Raw genomic sequence first — 22629 nt, 5'->3', positions numbered from 1 at the left:
TGCATCCAGCACTGATTTTTAATTATGGCATCAGTTTCACAACACAAGAGGCTCACCACTGGCTGCTGTGGCAAAGATATGCACTGATGCCATCACAGCATCTCACCTAAATGGAACAAGCCAATGACACAGAAAAGGACTAAGAGGGAAAGGCCCAATTAAGCTTACCCAGTGCTACCCCTATTTATTTATGCATTGCAACTATCAGTAAAATTTCTCAGAGGGAAAAAAAACCTGCAACAACAAAGCTGGATTTTCAGGATACAGTATCTCAGTAAAAAGATACAAAGTGAGATCTAGAAATTCAGATTATTTCAAAATACTTCAACACAAAGGGAGAAAATAGCCTTGATTTATAATAACAAACAAGAAAAACTGTTAAACACAATATGCTATGGTGTTTTCTGCTATAGCAAAGTGACACCATGATAAAGAGTTTGAGTATATAAAGTAGACTTCCCAAATTTTATTGCCACTATGAAGGATAAAGAAAACAAGAGGAAACTGAATTCTAGAATGAACATAGAAGTGTACATTTCTTCATAATTCTTCAACTGTATTTCCTGCACCTGATTTCTCGCTTTCTGGGCTACCACACATCTGCCCAGCCTACTTGAAGATTTACATCCCTGTAGGTCCAGTATAACAGCACCTAGAATAACTTACTCTTATATTGCTGTTCCAAGTCCTGGTACTGGTGTTACTGGGGCTACTTCAAATACATGACTGTGGATGTTGGCTATGGAGGTTCTTATGTGACACAAAGGTAAGTAGACCTTCAAACTAGACTGTTCTTGTGGAGTAATCATCAATTCTAATGCTGTGAAATGCACTTCATACTTCTTCATTGGAAACATGATGGCCTGAAACTGTACAAGTGGATTGGGACTGTATATCAATTGTAGCTAGAATATTTGGGGTTTCAGATAACCAGGAGCAGCAGAGACCCAAATAAACATCCTTGCCTCTGGGTGAGATGGCATCAGGAGTTCAGTAGTTCAGTTTGGCCTGATCCCCCTGTGTTCACTGAGTGACACATCACAAATGCAGGGAGAAGCCAGAGTTGCTGTGGTAGGGAGATCATATATATGGATAAAACTGCACACACCCCCACACTGTTCATTTTATTGCCAGTGTATAAAGCCAAGTTCTGACAAACCTGTGAGCAGCCTTGCAATTAGCAGCTTTTAATTCCCTTTAGCATGGGGAGTATCCTTAGCAAGAGAAGTAGTTTGGAGGCCAAGACAGCAAGATATAAGAATCAGGACATGAGAAGTAACAGAATCAATTTTGCTCACATTTTTGGCAGCTTTAAGTAATTGTAGTCTTAACAGATACCTCTCAGTTAGATTGTGTTGCTGCAAAGCCAGCCTATGAGCTTGTCTAAGCATGCGCAAGAGGAATGACATATCCTTAGCATTGTTTTCAGTGTGAAGAACTTTATGCAGGTATTTGATTGTTTTTGTGTGTGTCTGGATTTGTTTTCTGAATTTTCAAACCCTTGATGTAAAAATGATGTGAAAACTAAATACACTGTCATAAAGCTATGACTTACAAAAAAAATACTATGATCTAATCCTTTGGGTAAACAAGGTGAGAAAGACCACTAACTAATACAGAGTGTGCACCTAGAGTCTGATCCCTACACAGAGTATGATTACCCACTCTCGACTGGAATCAAGATTTTAAAAAAGCATAAAATCTCCAGCTAAGATTTAATTAAGCTGAAAGAGCAAACTGAAGACAATAATATCCCTGTAGATGAGGCTGTCTAAATCATGCTCACAGTAAATCTGAAAAAATCAAGAGATTCTTGCATTATTCTTGTCCTGTCACCCCAGGACAACAGCCAAAGAAGTAAATCTTCCTACTTGTACTTACATTCTTAATATTTATCTTGAAAAATACTTTCAGGTATAACAATATATGGATATATATATCTGTATGCTGTTACAAGAGCATATAACCATATAAAGGTACAATTCATGTGGAATCATAAGCTATTTAACTTTTCTTTTAAGCATAAACTATGAACAAATAATGTGAAAAAGACTGTAGGAGCTAATCCAACACTTACTGAAATCCTTGAGAGCTGTTACCTCATAGCCTCTCCTCTGCTAACATGTGCCAAAGAGCAAAGAGCATGGCCTTGGTAGCGCCAGAGCCTTTGTAGCATCCAAAAACAACACCCCCCCACCCCCTCCTTCTTCACTCTGCTTTTGTGGAGAAGGTGTCATGTGAATGGCCAGGAGAGAAGGCACCCACAGGATGCTACAGAGCACGGTCAGATGTAGACATCCATCTCACTCTCAACCTAATTCAGCTCAAGAGCAGGTTGTACATGAACCTCATCAGGCTCTGATGTACTTTCTAGATGAAGGTAGACTGTGTCTTTCCTGCCTAATATCACCACAAGGAAAACAAAGTGGAGCTAGAGAGTACACAGCGTGGAGTATTGTACACTTGACACCCAGAAACACGGTATTTCTCCTCATCTCCTTGGAGTACCCCAGGTGTCTGGTCCCAGCAGTCCTCCAGCAGGTAGAGAACCTGAATATGTGGTATCAAAACTACTAGAATTTGACAACAGTTTTTAGGAGACATTGCATACTTTTTTTTTGTGGTTCACCTTTTGTTCTAACATGAGCAGAAATTTGAAATTTAAAAGCAAACAGCTGATTTATATTGTATGATAAGAAAGCAGCAATAATTATATTTAAAACCTTTGATTAGTATCTTTGAGAGAAGCTTAATATTTCAGATCAAAGTGTGGAGGTACACACGGTGCAGACCATGTTCCAATTTTTGACCACATTAATTTGAATTATAAATACCAGCTCCATGAACAAGAAATAAGGCCATACACCTTCATCTTTCAGCAATCCTACAAACAGTGGTCAGAAGGCTGTAGAGCACTCCAGTACCACCTGTTAAAACATTCTTGTGATCTACTACTAAGGTCTCATCTCAATATGTACATTCTGATTTTTTAAATTCTATATTCATATAAGTGGGTTTGGTGGTTTGGGTTTCTTTTTCCCATTAGCACCTTCAAAACTTGTTGGATTCATAACTTGTTTTCTTATAACCTAGCGGCACAAGCTTACAATTCAATAAAATTGCACATGGTTGGAACTTTCAGCACGTTCCTTTTAAAGCCTAGGTGGGGCTTCAACTGCTGTGTAAAGTGTCTTCACTGAATCAACTAAGTGCTATGCAAAGCTCAGAAGAAACTATGGGCAGATGAGTCTGCTGGTCTCAGGCTGGCCTAGGGGTTTCTCTGCACAGCAAGTCAGATGCAGCCACGGCACTTGGGCGTCCCCTGAGAGAGCACAGAAAGGGAGACCTGTCATCCCTGACACCCTCAGCTGGACACTCACAGCACTGGCTCTTGCTTGCAGCTTCCTCGAAGTTTGGTGCCAAGTCTAGTTTTGCTCTGAGTCCTAAAACGCCTAAAGTCGCTTGTGTTTTATGGAGATGGTTCAGGGATTTGTCTCCAATTCCTACTTTTTTCCTTCCCCTAGGAATACACTCGACACTTTTAGGTGTGGATGCCACTAGATTGCCAATGCAGTGCCGTGGATGTCTCCCAGGGTGTTGGTCACAAGCAGGCTTTGAGTGTAGTGTTGGGAGGGAATGGTTTGGGCAAGGAGCTCATTGCTGGGAGCCACAAGCCTCCTTCCACCCCTCACATGCCTCGGGGATCACAGGCATCAATGGCCAAAATGGGGCAAACCCAAACATTTAGACATGTTCATTCTGGGGTAGTTTTTTCTCTTTGAACCACCGTGCTTTGTTTATCAAACAGCAGTCACAGAACTGCACATTATAACAGAAATCTTCCTCAAAGTGCTTCCTCAGAGATTCATTAGATTGCAAGCACTTTGGATATTTACTCTCATCTTTTGCAGTACCAACTTCCTCAGCGTTTTTAATATGTGAACAATGCATATCACTTTTAAGAAAATAAGTCAGAATTATGTAACCATGATTTGGGGAAATTTGTCCTTTAGTGGGTCATTTTAAATAAAACCAGAATATCCTTAGAAGGAAAGTTGGATTTTTTTTTCTAAAGGGAATTCTCTGACTTCTTCTGTGGGCTCTCCTCCAGAAATCAGGCATATTTTTATGATGACCAGATCTTACAGTGCACTTTCCATTGATTCAGAGGTGAGCAATTAGATGGATTAAGAGGAAAAAAAAGTCACTTGCTGAATAGCACAACAGATTCTGTATCACAATTTGATTTCAGTGTTAAGTAAGTAAAAAATATAATTAATAAAAGAAAAACAGTAATGTTCTATTTCTGCGTAGTATTTGAAAGCAGTTTCTAACATCACCATGGCACATACCTTACTTACTAATTATCTTTTATTTATGCATAGTATTATTAAACATGTCCTAAAAATCAACTCACTTCTAAAAATATTGATTAAATTACTGCCTTTGACAAGCATATATAATTTACTACTAAAAATACTCTCCTACAGAGAGTTATTTGTAACCCTCTTTTATTTGGCTTACTTTATAACTAGATTTATAACCCAGATTATATTTGGTTTACTTTACACTTAATGTTTCCAGAGCATGTTTGATCTGGTTTTGGTTTCCATCTTCAGACAAGTGAAATTGCACCCTACAAGTGTGCCACAAACTCTTGCAGGAGACAATGTGACAAACTCAAGAGTCAGGTGTTTATGCTGTAGATATTGATGTTTGGGCAAATGAGGAAAAATATTTCTTGTCTGAGCTGAGCACTGGCATGCTGTAAGAGTGACATAATCCTCCAAACTATCTCACTCTGGCTTGTTCTGTCTTTAAATAGTTGTATTTGCTTCTCTGTGCCTACCAAGTAAACAAAAGTCTCATCTTGAGAAAGGTGATGGCAAAAGTGAGTAACTAGATCCCCTCTCTCTACTAATCCTTGCTTCAGAAATGTTCTTGTGCCTCTCCCCATGTAAAAACTCTTCCACCAGCCTTAGGTGGAGAGGATACACAACGTGCAGGCTCTTTAGCCTGTTCTTCTCTTGGAGAAGTTACATATTTCAAGCAGGAATAAAAACACCACTCCAAGTTACCATTTCTCAGAAGGAAGTACATTATTGACAAGATTTGTGCTGCAACAGAATGGTAAGTGGGTTGATTTTTTTAAAGGTTTGATTATAAGGAATCTTCTTGAAACATCAAGAATTTTCTCCAAGTGCTTTTCAGTTTTAGATGCAATTCACCAGATCTTTGACATGACTATATTGATACTAAAAGGTGTCAGACTCCCGGGGCTTTTGATATTTCAGGACTTCTTATGTTAGGTCTGGGTAATCTGTTGACGACAAAGAAAGCCCACAGTGCGCAGTGCTGTACTTTCCTGTTTCTTACATAATGATTTAAAAGGAAGAGCCAAGTCATGATCTTTATTTTAAACTTAGTTAGAATGATTTAATTGAGAATATGGTTGGAAAAGGACAGGCTATAAAAAGAATAAAAAATGAGTTAAATGAGGACTTGGCACAGAGAATGCAGGAGAAAAAATAAAACGAAGCAAAAATAAAGCCTACATCCAATGCCTAGACAAAGCTACTGAGAAAGTTGTGATTGGTCACTATGGCAACAGATTTTTAAATGGAAATAAAATGCTTTTAATACTGCAGGCACATTTTTCTATACAGATCTGGTAAATTAACTCAGACCCATTAAAGTGAACATAATTTTACAATACGTATTCTATATAATGTTGGAAAGAGCAGTACACAGAAAATCAAAATATAAATAGCTATAAGATGTTGATGGTTTTGCCGTATTACTGGTTCAGTCACCCAGAGGCTCAGGCAGTAAATGGTAGCATTAGTTATTTTCTTTCCTCAGGGAATATTTTAATAACTGGTTTAAATCAAGGCAACTGTAAGCTTAAATGAGAAATATTTGCTTTTATTTTCTTGGCTTTTATACTAATGGTCTCAGGGTGGTGAACAAACATATTAAACTCCATTCCATGATGCCAGAGTTTGTTCATACACCCTCCACTCCACACTGATGGACGCAATTCACTTCTCACCCCCTTTGCTCTGCATCCCACACAACAGCATCAAAGCCGAGCCAGCCTTGCATCATTCACGCACATTTTGGATGTCTGTCAACAAGAGCTGGCATTCCTGCAGTTGGAGCAGGATTTATCCTGTCCACTTCCAATAAAACCAGCATCTAAGGTGATGTGCACATCCTGGTTTAGACTAACATGGCTGTATTTTCACTTCTGCCTCTTCAACTTGATTTGTTGTGCTCGGGGAAGGTAGAAGGCAATACCCCGAATGAACAAGTTTAACAGCTTACATTGCTTAGAAATGTAGCAAGCAGCCACTGTGTATGAGTGACTGATTTATCAGCAAAGGTTGGGAAACACAGGCAACAGCAGAGATTGCAAACATTCGTCAAAAACACTGGCACAACCCCGTGGGCGTAGGATGATTATGAAGCCATCTCAGACCTGCACTGTCCCTGCCTCTCTGCTGCCTCCAGCCGTGTTTGTGATGCACTGCTTAATTTGTGATGTCGCCTCTTCCCTCTCCAAACATTCACGCTTTCGGCAGATTCTTCCATATGCTTTATTTCAGCATTGCTTCAAATTCAGTCCTTCAGAGCAAGAACAGCTAGATTCCCAGGCCAGCAAAGAGCTGGCCCTTTGATGTCTGTTTAAAGAATACCAGCACTGCTTCTGCTGAAAATGTTTGTATTCCTTCATATATCAGCATTTTGATCCAAAAGGACTGGCATTTTAGAGCAGTTTCAGAACCAGAGATCCTTTCACACTTCAGCTGTTTGCCTGTCCTAAAACTCCTGTCACTTTATTCAATATGTATTTAATATCAAGGAAATAATCTAATATAGAGTAACCCTCTCATAGACACCATCTCAGCTCTGCACAAATCCCACTTTAACATGCAAGGCAAAAGTTGTTGGGAAGATCCTGATGATAAACTCTCATCTTCAGCCAGCTGCTGCCACAGTTCAGCCCCAGCAGGGAGCCCAGCCAAGCAGCAGCAGCCCCGCATCACAGTGGGCAGGGAAGATGCAGCTGCCTGCAAGGCACTTTCTATGGGCAATGAATTATTTTTGCTCTGAAGGAATACTTGTCTTTAAAGAACAGCTTTCCACAGGCTTCTTTGAAACTATAGTCCATGCCTGACTGCATCAGGAGGAAAGAAGTGGTAAAGATTCACATTCATATTTAAGTTTTGTTGCAAAGTCCTACTGTTTTACATACTGTCTGATAATCAGACATCAAACTGCAAAAAATATGAGGAGAGTTTTCCACTAAGCATAGATAGGCAAGATTTGTCTTGTCCATGTCTTAGAAATACTGTCCACTTGATTTTAAATTCTGTGTGCTTGCTTCATGTTTACAGCACTCATGCCCTTTGCATCAAAGAGAACCTTCAAGCATTCTGCCTTGGTGTCTATGGTATTTCTTTTAATGGTTTTGTAGAAGCAGTGCCTTTTGTGCATACTTTTTATAGGACAATAAACGAATAATTATCTTAGTAGTAATTTTTGAAAGACTGTTCCTCATTTTAAAATACCCTAAATTTAACAGCTAACTCTCCAATATCAATAGCTAATCCAACCCTGAACTTCTGAATGTGCTAATAAATACACTGATAGCAGGAACTGGAACAACATGTAGAAATAAAGGAAATGGATCCCTGGGGCTGAAGATGGAAATAGCAGGCATGCAAGCCAAAACTAAACCCATGGAAGGATGGGGTAACCTTTCACCACGAAGACAAGAACATCCATGAGAACAAAATTCTGGATCATTGCCATCAACTTTTGATTTTGTAATACATGTGTGTCTTAAGGCTTAAGCATGTCACTTGCTCCATATTTCAAAATTTTTGCTTTACTGAAAACAAACCTACAAGGCCCCAACTCTCGTAGGCACATAGGTTCCCAGTTCCTAGGAAGTGTACTTCAGTGACTTGGGAAGTTTATGTCTAAATGCCTTTGAGTATCTGAGACTGTTTCCATCCCTTGCAAATGAGAACAAAAGTGAAATGATATAACAAAGAACAAGAGGAGGATTCAAAACTAATGATAGTAAGAAGGTTTCAGGTTAACCAACCACAGGGATGAATGTACAGAGAGGGTTTTTCTCAAAAGATGGTTTACAGCTGAGCACCTGGAGAAGATACTTTGCACCTGGCAGAGCTAAAGAGCTTTTTTCCTAATAAGAAATAAAGCAAGAAGCATGGGGATGATTTAATCTTCACACTCAGAGTCAGCATCCCGGAAAAAGAAAATCAGATAAAATATAACAATGGCTAAAGCTGGGAGAAAGATGTGCAGCAGTGAAAAAAAATCAATATTAATATTAGGAAAAAAATGTGCTAAATGAATAAGTAAATGGGCTGTGCTTAATCCGGTTTGGGAACTGAGAGCTGTAAGAAACAAGGGATATACTTGGCAACACAAGGGATATACAAGGTAACGTTGCCCACGGAGTGGGCAGCAGCGTGGCAGACTTGGTCTGATGCTGCAGATGCCGTAGGGACCGCGGCAGAGCGAGGGGGTTGTGATCACCACTGCAACAGTATTTCTACAAGCATGTGCTGTTCAGAAGAGACCAAAGTGTGAGATTAACTCAAGGATCTGGTTTTTTGCTTCAGGCCCACAGATCTGTTGTTCAGTGCATTTTCCTCCTTAGTATGAAGGCTTCAGAGCAGAGCAGACTGCTTCACAGGGGGGTGTGCTCCTGCTGTTGAAGCGACCCCCATTAGCCAGCCACCAACTTCCCTGCCCAGGTGTGCTGGGACACTGCTGCAAAGCAAGCCCCTCTGGAGCCTGGGAGAGGAGAATATATGTGATGCCACCTGTGTGGGTGACCTTGCATCTACTGCTGCTCTTCGCACCCCACGGTGCTGCCACTGGAATAGGGCTGCTGCAGAACAGGCCAGCCGGCTGGGGGCAGCCAGGGGACTGTCAGGATGTTCACTATCACAACTTGGAGCAGCCCCATGGCTCTGCTTGCATCACCACCATTCTTTGGAAGCATTTCTCCTTTTGCTGGCTTCCTGCCTGCCCCAGCATAGAGCTCAGAATGTCGGTTTTCACCTCCAAACTCCATTCAAGCTGTTCCCAGCTGTGAGTTATGTGGTTGTCAATAGATTACTGCTCTACATCAGCAAGTGCCAATGCAGGGGCTCTGGCTCCTCAGGAATCATGCTCTGCACACTCTGCCAGTACGTCTTTTCTCACTCTCTGCTTAAACCTGCCTTTGTCTTCTTACGAGCAGTCCCAGCTCTGATTTTCATACACACTTCTGTGCCACCCATCATCCTTCTCATAACACCACCCCAATGGTGCTCGTGCACTCACCTCTGGGCAGCTTTGCACTGCTCAGCTCAGCTGCTTGGTGCCCAACCTAATAAAGGACATGCCCCACTGAAATCAGTGGAAATACTTCCCTTGACTTCAGTGGACTTAAGAATAAGCCAGTGGTCATGCTGATGGAGAGGGACCCCAGCAACCCAACTAAAGCCAGGGACAACGGTCCCATCACCTGAAGTGGGAAGCAGGGTGCAGATGCTGTTTGCTCTTCTCTTGTTTGCTGTGTAACCTTTTCACCTGCTTCTTAGGAGCTGCTGTAATCACTTTTGAGGGGCAGAACCAGCCTGTCCCCCTGAGGTGCAGGTGTTTGCGTGCCTGTGTTGTGTGGCACTGCATGGAGCAGAAGGAAGGGTTGGAGGCAGGAGCTGTCTCCCTGGCAAAAATGTGCCTCTGTATTAGCTCTGTAATTTAGACAATTGATCCTAAATGTGGAAACCATGTTTTTTTAGTGGATACAGTGTGTGAATGCACAGCACACATGACAGTCGCCTCAAGTCTAACTTATAAATATTGTACATATTGTAACCGTCATCTATATTATCCAAGGGATGAGCTATTGTTTCACAGTAAAATGTTCAGAATATTTGACAGACCTGGGGTTTGGATGACATCAATGCTGACTTCCAAAGTCAAACTGCCACCTTGTGGTACGGTGAGGGAGAAGTCTGCAGGAAATCCTACACACAAAAAAAATACAGATGTATAGTAAATACTGGTCCCTTTTGTTCCCCCCACGTCTTACATGTATTTACGTATTACATGCCTTACAGTATTTACGTATTCTTACCTATGTTTTGATTATAGTTCAGGAAAATTAATAAAAATACTTATGTCATTCTTTAAAAAGACTATCTAACTTTTTGTGACTGTTTTCAATTTAAAACATAAAAACATTTCCTTATTCTTGTGTGTAGTTGTACTGAAACCACGCATATGAGTAGATTTTTTCAAGATTAAACCCAAGTGCTGCTTACAGGAAAACAGTAACTACAAAGTCCATACAGGTATCTATATAGGTTATATATGTATCTATAATTATTTCCTTTCTCTCTTTTAAACTTAATGATGTTTAGAAAAATTTCTGTGAGAGTCAGAGCAGGGCCACACAAATTGCTGAAGGTGAGCAAGTTGTAATGCATCATCTGGTCTGAGGTGCTGTTCCTTCCTGCACATGCTCTTGGACTATGACAAATGTAAGGTAATTTTAATCAGCTTTCTGGGCCAAGCCAGCACAAATTACTTTGCCTTTCTTGTCAACCAAGAGCAAGCACAATGGATCAGCAGATGAGCAGTAATCTGTTACAGCAACGTGCTTGTGCATGTCAACCTTTGAGCAGCAGAGAGGCATAGAGATGTCGCAGCACAATCCTTTCAGCCAGATTGAGCGTCCTCGTGTCATATAATACTATTTATGAAAGATGATAGATAAAAAGCTAGTCCGCTCCAAATCGAAAGTGTAGCTGAGGTGAACAGTTGATTGCAGCCACATATCAGTGCTTTGTGCATCCATGACTTTCCAGGAATATAGTGGTTTAAAAATAAAGTTGCAGGTAACAAGAGGCCTGTAAGATCTGGAGTTCACATCTTGTTCCTCTCCTCATACCAGGTAATCATCAACACTTTTCTTAAAGCCTGAAGTCGTCCACTACTGCAAGTAACAAAATAAGTGGGAGGTGGTTCTGCAGGAGGGAATGTAAAGGTATGAAGATCCTAATGCTGACTCTGCTCTTAAGCCTCAAAAGACACAGATGAGCTGCCTGAGACCTATAGCACCAGGGCAAGCTGTTTTCCTTCCCACTGTGCCTATTACAATGTACATTACTTGAGGGAGTTAGTTTCTATAAAGTATTTTTCATTCAAAAGTAGAAGGAACTCAAAAATATGAGCTGCTGTCTGGTACCACCTTTGCTGAGCACTGGTTGTAGGAGAGAGCTGGTGAGCATTCCCATGGACAGGGGTCCTGCGGGTCCTCATGGGGCTGCCTGAGGAACCTGGCCTCTGGAAACCCTTCAAGCAGAGAGGCTGCTCTGACTTCTACTGTCACCTGGCTCACCTTTCTCCATCAGCCCACTTGGCAGCCAAACTCACAGGAAGGAGAAACATGAAGATTTCTTTATAATGATGGTTGTGGCCGTGTCTGCTTTGCTGGGTGATTTAAATCAAGGGTAAATAGTGTCCTTCTAGCTATGGTCTCATCCAGCAGCCCAAGTGGGTGCAGGTGTGAACCACTTCTAAGTGATGCATAGCAGCAGCTCATGCTAGCTACATGTGGATTTTCATCCTCTAACTGCTGTCAATACATGGATGGGGCTGGCAAAGACTGCAGGAAAAGGCAGGGAGGGAGCAGTGATCAGTGGGTGATGGGTTTGTGAGAGAGAAGTTCTGAATTTAGATGAAGGGTGAGCAGGGGAAGGAGAAGAGCCTAGGGACACATGCAGCCTCCTGTGCTTGCAGCTGAGTTAATTCACACATAAACCCCCTGCAGTGCATGAGATCCCCCACCCCACAACATGGTTGTACAGCCCTGCAGCCCCCTCATCACAGCATTTCTCCTTCCAAGGAGCACCGCTTGTTGCCCCTGAACCCAGCACCAACATGCAGAATGCTGTCCTGGAGAAGAGTGGGTTACCTACCTCCCATGTGAAGAGTGCCTTGGAGATTTTTAGATTTTTTTTTTTCTGAATTACACTAGTTAAAAGGCATCTGCAGGCAGAGCATCACATCCCATTGCAGCCAATAAATCAGCCATGGCAACCCTGAAAGGAAGTGTGGGTGCTTCTCCAGCTGAGAAATGACACCCAGGACTAGTGTCTTTTAATGTAAGTGAATGGGCAGGAGCAGAAGGTAATCAGGTGGTTAATGAAGCTTGATGTGTATGAAGTCCATGGAAATAACTCATATTTTGTTTTGATTGCTAGCGTGTCTGTCCTTGCTTTCATCAAAAGAGTGTGGTGATATCCAAGAGTGGTATTTCGATGCCTGAAATGCTCCTCATATAAATAGAACAAGCAGATCAGCATGACTGAGAGATAAAATTACCTTCTGGTCTTCAGAAACTTCAGCATGCATCTGTGCTATAGGGACCTCAGTGTGTCCCTCTTCACAGCACAAACAGATACCTTTGGAAATGGATTTGGAGGAGTCATACAAAGAGGGAGAGAATACAGAGGGGAAAATTACTCGAGCTGCAGAGGCAAAGTTGGTGAAAAAAGCTTTTCTTGAAGCCCTGAAGTCCAATGACTTTGAAACACTGGAAGAGCTCTTGAGCCAAAAGAAAATAGACGTGGACACAGTGTTTGAAGTTGAAGATGAAAACCTGATTCTGGCATCCTACAAACAAGGTAAATGTGGCAGCATTCACCAGACAGGAAGTAGAGGGGTTTGAGTGATTTTCAAGGAACTGTGGCCTTTTATCTCTTCTGAAACTGCAGCACAAGCCGATCCATAGGCAGTACCGTCTCAGTAGGCTCATATGGACAGGGCCACTGTAGTAGGGGAGCTTATCAGCTGTATGGGCTTGGTGGAGGGCAGGCCAGAGCCCAGCCTGAGCCTCCGTGCAGCAGCTGCAGGGAGTCCAGAAAGAGGAGTCCTTTGCCATTTTTTTGCAGACAACTCGGGTGCAAAGCCCAGAATAGACACATGCAGACTAAATGTGGTATATACATTTCTTACATGAACCCATTCATATATACAGACTATTTAGAAACATAAAATATTCCCTGTCTTCCATTCTCAATGGAAGTAAAGTGGATTCTCCCCAGCTCAGGGGAACTAAGGAAATCCTGTGGACCTTGGATGTTGCTGGATGGGAGAAGATTTACTTTTCCAAATGACAGAAAGTGAGGATGTGCTAGTTTATCAAAACAGAAAAATAATCTGGAAAAACAAAACCTGAACAATCAACACAACATCTGTTTTGGAGTGTAGAAACTAGTTCCCAGCCAGATACTGAAAGAGTTTCCAAAACCTTACAACTTAAAGCAATAAACCAAGTTTGCTCTTTGCTAAAATCAACATACTTCATGACCTACTTGCTAACAGACTCTTTGTGTGTATTTAGAAAACAATAATGATCAGTCTCTGCCAGAAGTTAATAGTATGTGGAGATAAACACTTCCAGTAGCAGCAGCACAGCAAATGCACTTTCTCTTCTGTGGCATGACGAAGGTACTATCTCCCCTCTTCTCTTTATCTGTTTACCCCTTATTTAATGATTGGTTCCTGCTTTTTTGATTTCTTCAGGGTGAGGATGATGCAGTCATGAGGTACTTCCCTTAGGGACAGTGTATGAACTAAGCCACACAGTGCTGAATTTATCTTAAAATATACCTTCTTCTGTCCTCAGCAGGCTAAAATGCAGTCTGGTTGTGGTTTGAGACTACAGGATTAATGCATAGATTTTTAATCATAGATCATTTGACTGCAATCATTAACTAGTGTCTTTTGAAGAATTCTCTTTGTTTTCCAAAAAGTAGAGAGAGAGGAAAATACACCCTTATGGCCTAAATCACAGTATTGTATTCACTTTGTCTGAAAGTCAGGAAACACTTCTATCAACACTTGTGTAAATTTTACTTTTTTTCTGAATGCTAGATAACTGTGTTATTAAAAAGGGGTTTCCTCAAGGATGAAGAGGGGAGAAAAATTCACCACCCCACCATTCTGACAGTCTGAGCTTTGCCATAGCCCTTAGTGATGAAGTGGAAAAGAGATGTCATGAGTGACAGAGTGACTTTTCTTCCTCTCTTCCAAAGAGGCTGAGAGCTCTCAAAGACACTGACCTTGCTTGCACCATGGCTTTTTTATGTTACTAACCAAAGCAACAGGTAAGCTGAATGAGGTTTCCCATGGAGCCCACGCCTGCCTCCTGCTCAGTGTCTGTCCCTGTCCCTCTGAGCTCAGAGATGTCTGCAGGTTTGGGCAGAGGTCATGGGAGATGCTCCCTGGGGATGTCTCAGCACAACTCACCTGCAAGCAGCACAGGCAACAGAAATCAATGGTGAACTCAGGCAGGAAAATTGTGGCTATAAAAAGTGGTACCTTGGCTTTTAAGTACAACTTTCCTGCTGTTAATATATAAAATATGGCTTACATCTGGCCATAAACAGGAGACCCAGCCCTATGTGAGATAAGCTGGCAGTGCATCACAGCTCACCAGTAACAAGGGGGAACACGTGGAGTTGGAAAGGGAGGGGATTTAAGAAGCTTGCTCTGCTGTATGCAGAGACTTTGGGATAGAGCCCACCTTCTCTGTGCCTGGTTTGAGGGTATATGATGAGAAGGTTGCCCTAACAGAGTTGCCAGTGTAACCTGCACAGTCAGCAGGTTGAGTGTCCTCAGAGGAGGCTGTCACCCTGCTCAGACACTCTGAGGCTTCAGGGCTTCTGCCCTTGCCATTTACAGTGTGGGGTCCTTGAGGACTGGTTCTGGCAGTCCCAAGTATTTGGTCCTATAGTAGATGACATGATCTGCAGTTTATTGCCCCTATCTGAAAATATACTTGTAATAGATTTAGGAGGGAAGAAAAATTTTAATCCATTTCTCCCTGACACCAGCACTGTGTTTCCTTCCTTCTAGTACCTCATGAATACTGTAAAAACTGTATAAATACGACATTAGCCAGAGACTAAAAAAGGAAGGTTTGAACTAATTTAACCCCACTATACATCTTCAGTATTTTTTCTGTGTTTTTTACATGGTAACAGATTTCAACCAGGCAGTGGTCCAAGGAGAAATAGATAACTCAAACCCACAGAATTTTGTAGGCACGTTCTAGCTAAGATGCAGCTGCTGTATCTGAAAAAAAAAAAAAAAATCTAGACTTCTCTTGTCCTTCTGCGCATTATTATAACGCTTTATTATTTTTAAACAAGTGATTATAGTAATCACTTCTGAGACTGTATCTGTGCAGTCATTAAGCATGTAGTCCTATTCTGGGAACAAGTATTTATGTGTTATTTGGTCTTGCACCTGTTTGTAAGTAACAAAAAAAAATAGAAAAATAAAAAATCCATTGTGACATTTTCTGAGAAAAATCCAAACATTGTGAAGCCAAATTTCCTGCTAAAGTGTCACTGTTTCTATTTGGCTCTTCAGCCTAACTTACATCAGCATCCAATCTCCTCACTCCATGCTCCTCAGGGCAGTAGCTGGCAGGAGGTCCCTGACACAGCTGCAGCCACATTATCAGGGGTCACATTATCAGGATGTGTAAGGCATCCGTGGAGGTTGCATCCAGCTCCTGACATGCAAGATCCTGCCATGTCCCACACAAAAAGAGTAGGATGAGCTGTCTCTTGAGTCATTGTCCTAAGTAAACGCTGCCATCTTATTCCAATGCCACCTTTGTTTAGCTATTGGCAGGCTAAAGATCCCACTTTCCCCATATTTTTTAGCTGGTGGCATTTCAAAATCTCTACGCATTTTTTTTTTTTTAAATCTACACAAGTCACAAAAAAGTCTAATAGCTTATTTCAGAGTACATCTACATGGGAATTATCTCTCCAAAAGGCAGGTTATTCAGCACATGTAGTAACAGTGCTTAATGAAAATGAAGTTACGCTTGAGAGAACTTTGTGTGCACTATGCTGGTGAAATTACAGTAAATTACATTAAAACTCCAACCCTGCCTTCCCCTTCAATTATTCTCAGTAGGTACATAGTCCAAAGAAAAGTCTTTGCCAAGGCTGGTAACATATTCTCACTTTGTACAGGGTACTGGCTGCCTAGCTATAAATTAAAAATATCCTGGGCAACTGGACTTCATCTAGCTGTCATGTATGGACATCTGGAGAGTCTTTCGGTCCTCCTCAATCACAAAGCTACAATCAACTGCCGGCCCAATGGAAAAGCTGCGATCCACGTAGCCTGTGAAATGGCAAATGTTGAGTGTCTCAAGATCCTTTGCAACCATGGAGCTAAGCTGAACTGCTTTTCAATGAGCGGGCAGGCGCCCTTGCACTTCTGTACGACACGAACCTCCATGCCTTGTGCCCAGCAGCTGCTTTGGAGAGGTAAGGTAAAGCTCAGGAGCACCTCTCATGCCATGGACAAAGATATTGGGCATGGTCTGGGCTTTTATTTAGGAGGCAATTTCTCAAAGCAGGTGTGTATTTTTCCCTTCCATCCACAGGTGACTCATGTCTTCATCTCAGATTCCTTGTCCTCATCTCTTTGATCAGAGGAAGTTTTTCCCATTCTGTTTCCTCACCTCATCTATCTTTCCCTAGCCACTGGTCCTTGCTACAAGATTTTTTCCCTTTTCAGTGTCTCCAGCCCACTGTCCAATCAGTCCATCAGCAGCAGAGCTCCTCCGAATTAGGGACTCCCTATTTCTCTTGGGTTTTTTCCTGTCTTTTTCATCTAGGTTTACTATTGAGCTCTTTTCACATGAAAGGGCACCCCTCCTCTTCTTTCTTGTTTAAATTTCCTGGACCTGAGTAAAATTCTTCCAACCACTTGTTTTTTTGAGATCTGGCCTTGAAATATTGGACACAGTTTTTTGTACCATCTTTTCATTTGTCATGGATGCAGCCAAACTCATGCATCTATGCAGGCCTTGGAGAAAAAAAAAAAAGGTAATTTTTTAAGATTTTTGCTTTCCCCAGAGTAAGGTACATTATGCTGCTGGCCATCTGTAACAACTGAAGCTATAAATAGACGTAATTCTTCCATAAATGTATTTGTCACACTCTATTTTCTGAACAGAAGGGTACTGACACAGGACACAGTACAAGAAACACAGTTCAAGTCTTTAGTTACAAACAGAGAGCCTCCCCTATTTATCACACTGTGCCATGGCAATACAAATGATTTTGGGTTGGTTTTGTTACATGAGTTGCTATTGAAGGCTTTTCCTGAGATGCAAAGCCCAAGTGCAAAGCCCATGCTTTGTGGGCAAGGCAATCTGCAGTCATAAATGAATAACAACATTGCTTTTCTTCTGATGGAAAGATAAATATTATTTTGTTTGGTAGAAAGGAAAATAAATGCTGCCAGTTGTATCCTGCCCAAAGCAAACAGTCCTGACAGCAGGAGTTGAATTTGCTAGCATAGAAAAGCTTAAAAGTCAAATGTACTCTTATGAAACGCAGCATAGGATGAATGCAAGTGAAAGGATGTATTCTGCAGTCTTTCTCCACCCCCGCATCAGCAACAGCACAACAGAACTTTAAAAGCCACCCTTCCTCCCAAAGCACTCGTTAAGCTCTGATCCCCATATGAGCTGAATGCTGAGACTCCAAATAGAATGGGAAAGGTCTGGAGCAAACCGCGTCAGATGTGCAGATTCACAGAGCAGCACCCCCCAAGAGCTAAAGCCAGGGTGCCAGTTAATGTCCCTGCGCCAAAGTTTCCAAGATGCATCTTCCACCTGCCATCTCCACTCAGTGGTGTCCCTTGGGATCCATCCAGGTGACTGCAGTTTAATCCCCTCTGGTTGGCGCGACAGCGCAGGCAGTGCTGATCCCACGCCTGGTTACCACCTCCAAACTTGGATTGCCGATGCTGCCTCAGGGACATCGAACACAACTAACACTCAACACGGCTTAACAGCGTTAGCGCTCGGGTTTTCCTGATCAGAGGCAGTTTCTGACCCCTTTTCCTCGCGATCGCTGCCCCTCGCTCCCGGGCAAGCGCCGGGCCCGGCTCGCTGCTCGGCAGATGGTGCTGTTGCTCCAGCTGCGGCCGCCGCTCCGCGCGGACGGGGCGCTCGGACCCTCTCCCCAGCACTTCGGAAACAGGATCCGGACCCCAGCCGCATCCCTGGCAAGGCGGTCTTTAATATCATCCACGCATCTGTCATAAAATGTCCTTTCATCCAGGCTCGCGTTAACGAGGTGCTGCAGGGAGTGTTCTCAGGGTACAGAGCAGAGCAGAGCTGTTCTTTGGAGTAGGAGTAATGCTCTCCTTTCTCCAGCAGTTCTCAATATACAGGAAAAAGCATTTTACACAGAAACTTGGGCTTGCATGCTGCTCTGAAATAGAATGTTCCGATAAGGTCTTCCAGCTTGGGGCCAGCATATCAGATCTGAAGCTGGACCCAAGAATCTTAAGTTTCTAGGAGCTTCGCTGGAGACTTAAGTAATGCAGGATCCATGCTATTTTCATTTACATATGTGTCTTTCATGCCAGTTTCCCATCCTGACCTTTTCCTTGGGAAGAAGGGCCCAAGCAGAGAGAGGGCCAAACAAATGTTTCGTTGCCTTCATTCTTCCCCACCATCTTTCTTTGGCAGGAGCAAATGTGAATATAAGAACAAACAACAAAGATGAGGAGACTCCTCTGCACGTTGTTGCACGTTTGGGTGTCCCAGAGCTCGTGGCCTTTTACGTGGAACAGGGAGCACAGGTAGATGCTCTCAATGCCTACATGGAGACGCCCCTGGCCTGTGCAGCCTACTGGGCTCTTCACTATAAGGATCAGATATACAGCCGGGATCACCACCTCATCTGTCGGATGCTCCTAGACTATAACGCTGAAGTGAATGCTCGTGATGAGGATTTCAAATCACCACTCCACAAAGCTGCCTGGAACTGTGATCATGTCCTGCTGCATATGCTGCTGGAGGCAGGAGCAGAAGCAAACATCATGGATGTCAATGGCTGTGCACCCCTACAGTATATCATAAAAGTGACATCTGTGCGGCCAGCTGCTCAGCCAGACATCTGCTACCAGCTGCTACTGAATCATGGAGCAGCTAGGATATATCCTCTGCAATTCCACAAGGTTAAGGATGTCTTCGTACAGCAGGAATATGGAGAGGCATGATGTCTTGAACAGGAATGGGTTGAGAGATCAAACTTCAGGATAGAGTGGTATCTTTATTTGCTGGAGTCCTGTCAGTGTGGGCTCTGAATGCCCAAAACATTGTGAGATGACCTACTGTAGGAGTGGTATCATTCAACTGAAGTGAAATTACAATTGCCCATACCAGAAACCAGATCCAGATCTAATTTTTCCTCTTAACCAACCTGAAATGCCAAACCCTAAATGCTGGTTGAAGCCTAATTTTTCAGAGCAGATTCATTTTCTCATTCCAGAGAACTCATATCCCATTGTCAAATCTGGCTTCATACAGGTTTAAATGAGTTATATGAAATGCGTATTTCATGGTCGCCACTGAAGATTAGAGATGAGACTGCTTGATTCAGTTTGTCACATCTGACCTTTAAAAATTTATTCAAATCTATTCAAAATGAAATGCATCTCAACAAAGCTTTGGATTATTCCCAGGAAATGTGAGAATTAAGGGGAAATGCTAGGCCTGGGCTCATAGCTGATTACCAAATTAAAAATAAAAAAAAAAGGAAAAAGAATTGCAGGATCCCTCCTGAAAACTTCTTAAACACCTGCAAAGCCCAAAACACTGACAGAAGGACCTGCGAGTTTTGTTATATCACACAACTAAGTAAGCTTGCTGAAGTCAGAACTTATTCTCTCTCATCCAGTGCCCTAAGCAACATTTTGCAGTTCCCCCACTGCATATGTAAAGTTTTAACAAGCCAAGAAACCAGAAGCTTTTGAATAAAGTGCCAAAATTTTAGTTGTGCCCTCTTGAACCCAGGATGAGCAGGTTCTGTCTGTAGCAGAAAGATGCTTAGTCCCCTAGAGGGCATTTGATAACAAGGTCTGGACTCTCCTCTTCCTACCTCCTATTTCATGAAGTGGGTCTCTCTCTTCCAAACCATTATTTCCCCATCTGTAAAAATGAAGGATGATATTTATCCCAGAGGGATGTTCTGCAGTTTTGTTTGTGAAACCTGGTGACTGTATGGGACAAAATTGGGTGAATGCAATGTTATCTCCTGCATGTGAGTGACAATAGACTGGGTTTTTTCCCTGTTGAGCTGAAGTTACTGGACAGAACAGTTGTTTCAGGGGCCTCGTGTGGCTTGAAAGCCTTACTTCTGAGCTGTCTTTTCTCCTGGTCATATTTTAAATTTTTCTGTAACAATGCATTTTTGATTCATATGACGGGATTTTTTTCTGTTCCTGAGCTGCATAAGCTGAAGATTTGTGCATGGCTTTGCCTGGTGTTGAGTCACTCAGCCCAGCTATGAACAAGCTATCTCTAGATTTGGGTGATAAAGCCCACCCCATCTAGATTTCTGGGGAGATCTAAGACAGCACTTCTGTATGGTGTTAATCTGGGGATGAGGCTGGGGTTTCTTGCTGTGCTTGCACAGACTAATGTGGAGGGGCCTTGCATCTTTTGCATCTCCAGCCTTATCCTCTTGTAATCATTTGGCAGTGTCAGTCTCAGTTTGCTGTTGCACAGTGCCAAGCACCCAGACAAGCCCCAGCTTCCTGGCAATATTCATGGTCTCCATGCATCCTGCTTGCAGGTGCTACAAGCCTGTCACTCCCACCCCAGAGCTGTGGAGGTAGTCGTCAACTCCTATGAACACATCAAATCGACATCTAAGTGGAAAGCAGCCATACCTGAGGATGTCTTGGAGGTAAGCTCTCAATGAGTTATAACTGAGTAAAATCCAGGCTTATTATTTGCATAACCCATACCCAACCATAAGAAAGAAGGAACACTTTTGAAAGACAAGAACATCTCAGAGGATGGGGACTTCCCCACTTAGTATCTCTCATTTGACAAAAGCATATCACTCACTGAAAAAAGACATATTTTTGAGATATTTTAATTGCAACGTTAGCCTTTGGAGCACCCCCTGTCAAAGGTACAGCAGGAGTTCAGCTGTCCCTGCACTCAGCAAGTGAAAAGATTCTGGCTGTGATTGGTGCTTCTTCAGATCTGTCAATATGTATATTTATATATTTTTTAAGTCATCAAATATTTTTTAAGTGTCGTATTACACGGGTATGACTATGCACCTCTAGGTTCTGTTGCATGGGTCAGATTTCTGTGAACAGAGTGAGTTAGCTGCAAATGCAAGGGAGACTTTAAATGAAAAATAAGAGATTAAAGAGGAAAAGATGTTGTCAAAAGGCAAAATTGTGGGACAAACTACATGCTTTGACATAATTATCCCTTTAATTCAAAAACCCTCATAGTCCAAATATTCCAGTTGCCTTAAAACATGCTTGTGGTTTTCTTTACAGCAGCATCAGGATTTCTATGACTCTTTGTTCACTGTGTGCAGCAATTCACCACGGTCACTGATGCACTTATGCAGATGTGCTATTCGGGCAATATTGTCAGAAAGGTGCCACCGAGAAGTCCCCCTGCTCTCCATCCCTCTGTCCATGAAGAAGTACTTGCTGCTGGAACCAGAAGGAATCATCTACTGAGACACCACAGAGCAGGCACTGGCATCTCCCTTCCCAGATCCATATGCCTCTGTGGGGTGCCAGAGAACCAGGCACAATCCTGACAGAGCCCTGTGCATGTGTCCATTTGCTGGCCAGCCGGCAAGCTGGGCTGGCATTTACTGGCTCTCCTTGGAGCTGCTCTCTTTCCCTACACTGAGAAATCACTGCTGCAGGCTGCAGTTTGTACGGGGGAGGCAGAGCTGGAAAGGCCCCTGCTCTGAACACAAACAGGGCACACACTGCTTTGTTCAGCCTAGCTTAAACAGTGCTGCTGCTTCCTTCAGTATTTATACCACTGCCTGCTAGACAGCATTAGCTTAAATCTGAGCAACCTTTCATATTGTTTCACGATGATTTTCTTCAGCTGTCATTTTGGGAGTAAAAGAAAGGATACTGTCAAAAAATAAGTCACAGAAATGCTTTCCCAGAAAGAAATAAGCAAACTGATCTGAATTGTGGCCACAGACAGGTCTTCAGTAGTTTCTGTATTTTCCTGTGCACTGACTCTCAATTCAGTGTTAGTTCACTGTTCACTACCTGTCTGTATCTTATAAAACTTTGTCATATTTATCCTTTTTAATGGTAAGATTTTTCTTCCTTTTTCAACCACAGTATGTAAACAAGATAGAAATAAGCAACCCTGACATTTTTGTATGTTGATGTTCAAGCCAGGTAGCTTTTAGCATATGCTGTGTCTGTTCCCACTCTCACTGTGACCAATGATAAATTAATATCCCAGTGTCAAGAAAGGTGAAAAAAACTTGCCCCGAAACCTGCACAGCTGTACTTTTACCCATCCCTATACCTCTCTGAATGGTGTTGGATGTGATCTGGGAAGCATATGACCCTTCTCTTCATTGACTACAAAATGAACCTAGCCTGCTAGCATGGACTATACACCTCATTTTTGGCAGCTAAGTGCAGGTGAGAGGAATCCCACATTAACCAAAAGGTGTTTCCAAGATG

At 42.4% G+C, this 22629-nt stretch overlaps 1 protein-coding gene across 1 annotated transcript; it reads left to right on the top strand.

Annotated features, from left to right (window-relative positions):
* Positions 1-12454: 12454 nt before the first annotated feature.
* Positions 12455-22233, top strand: ASB4 (ankyrin repeat and SOCS box containing 4). Its single transcript, XM_032111728.1, has 5 exons — positions 12455-12722; positions 16095-16394; positions 18617-19107; positions 20727-20840; positions 21454-22233. The coding sequence occupies exons 1-5, from the start codon at positions 12509-12511 to the stop codon at positions 21640-21642; spliced, it is 1308 nt and encodes a 435-aa protein (XP_031967619.1). The 5' UTR covers positions 12455-12508; the 3' UTR covers positions 21643-22233.
* The last annotated feature ends 396 nt before the right edge of the window (positions 22234-22629 follow it).

This window comes from Corvus moneduloides, chromosome 1, assembly GCF_009650955.1.
Source record: "Corvus moneduloides isolate bCorMon1 chromosome 1, bCorMon1.pri, whole genome shotgun sequence".
NCBI lineage: Eukaryota > Metazoa > Chordata > Aves > Passeriformes > Corvidae > Corvus > Corvus moneduloides.
The sequence above is the reverse complement of the archived record's forward strand: the minus strand, read 5'-3'. Positions and strand labels throughout refer to the sequence as shown.

What these genes read in the sequence shown, in the direction of transcription:
- ASB4 (XM_032111728.1), top strand. Translation starts at nt 12,509, where the DNA reads ATGGATTTGGAGGAGTCATACAAAGAGGGAGAGAATACAGAGGGGAAA. An exon ending in CCAGCAGCTGCTTTGGAGAG is followed by an intron (nt 16,395 to 18,616) that starts GTAAGGTAAAGC and finishes TTTCTTTGGCAG; the next exon opens with GAGCAAATGTGAATATAAGA. An exon ending in ATCCTCTGCAATTCCACAAG is followed by an intron (nt 19,108 to 20,726) that starts GTTAAGGATGTC and finishes TCCTGCTTGCAG; the next exon opens with GTGCTACAAGCCTGTCACTC.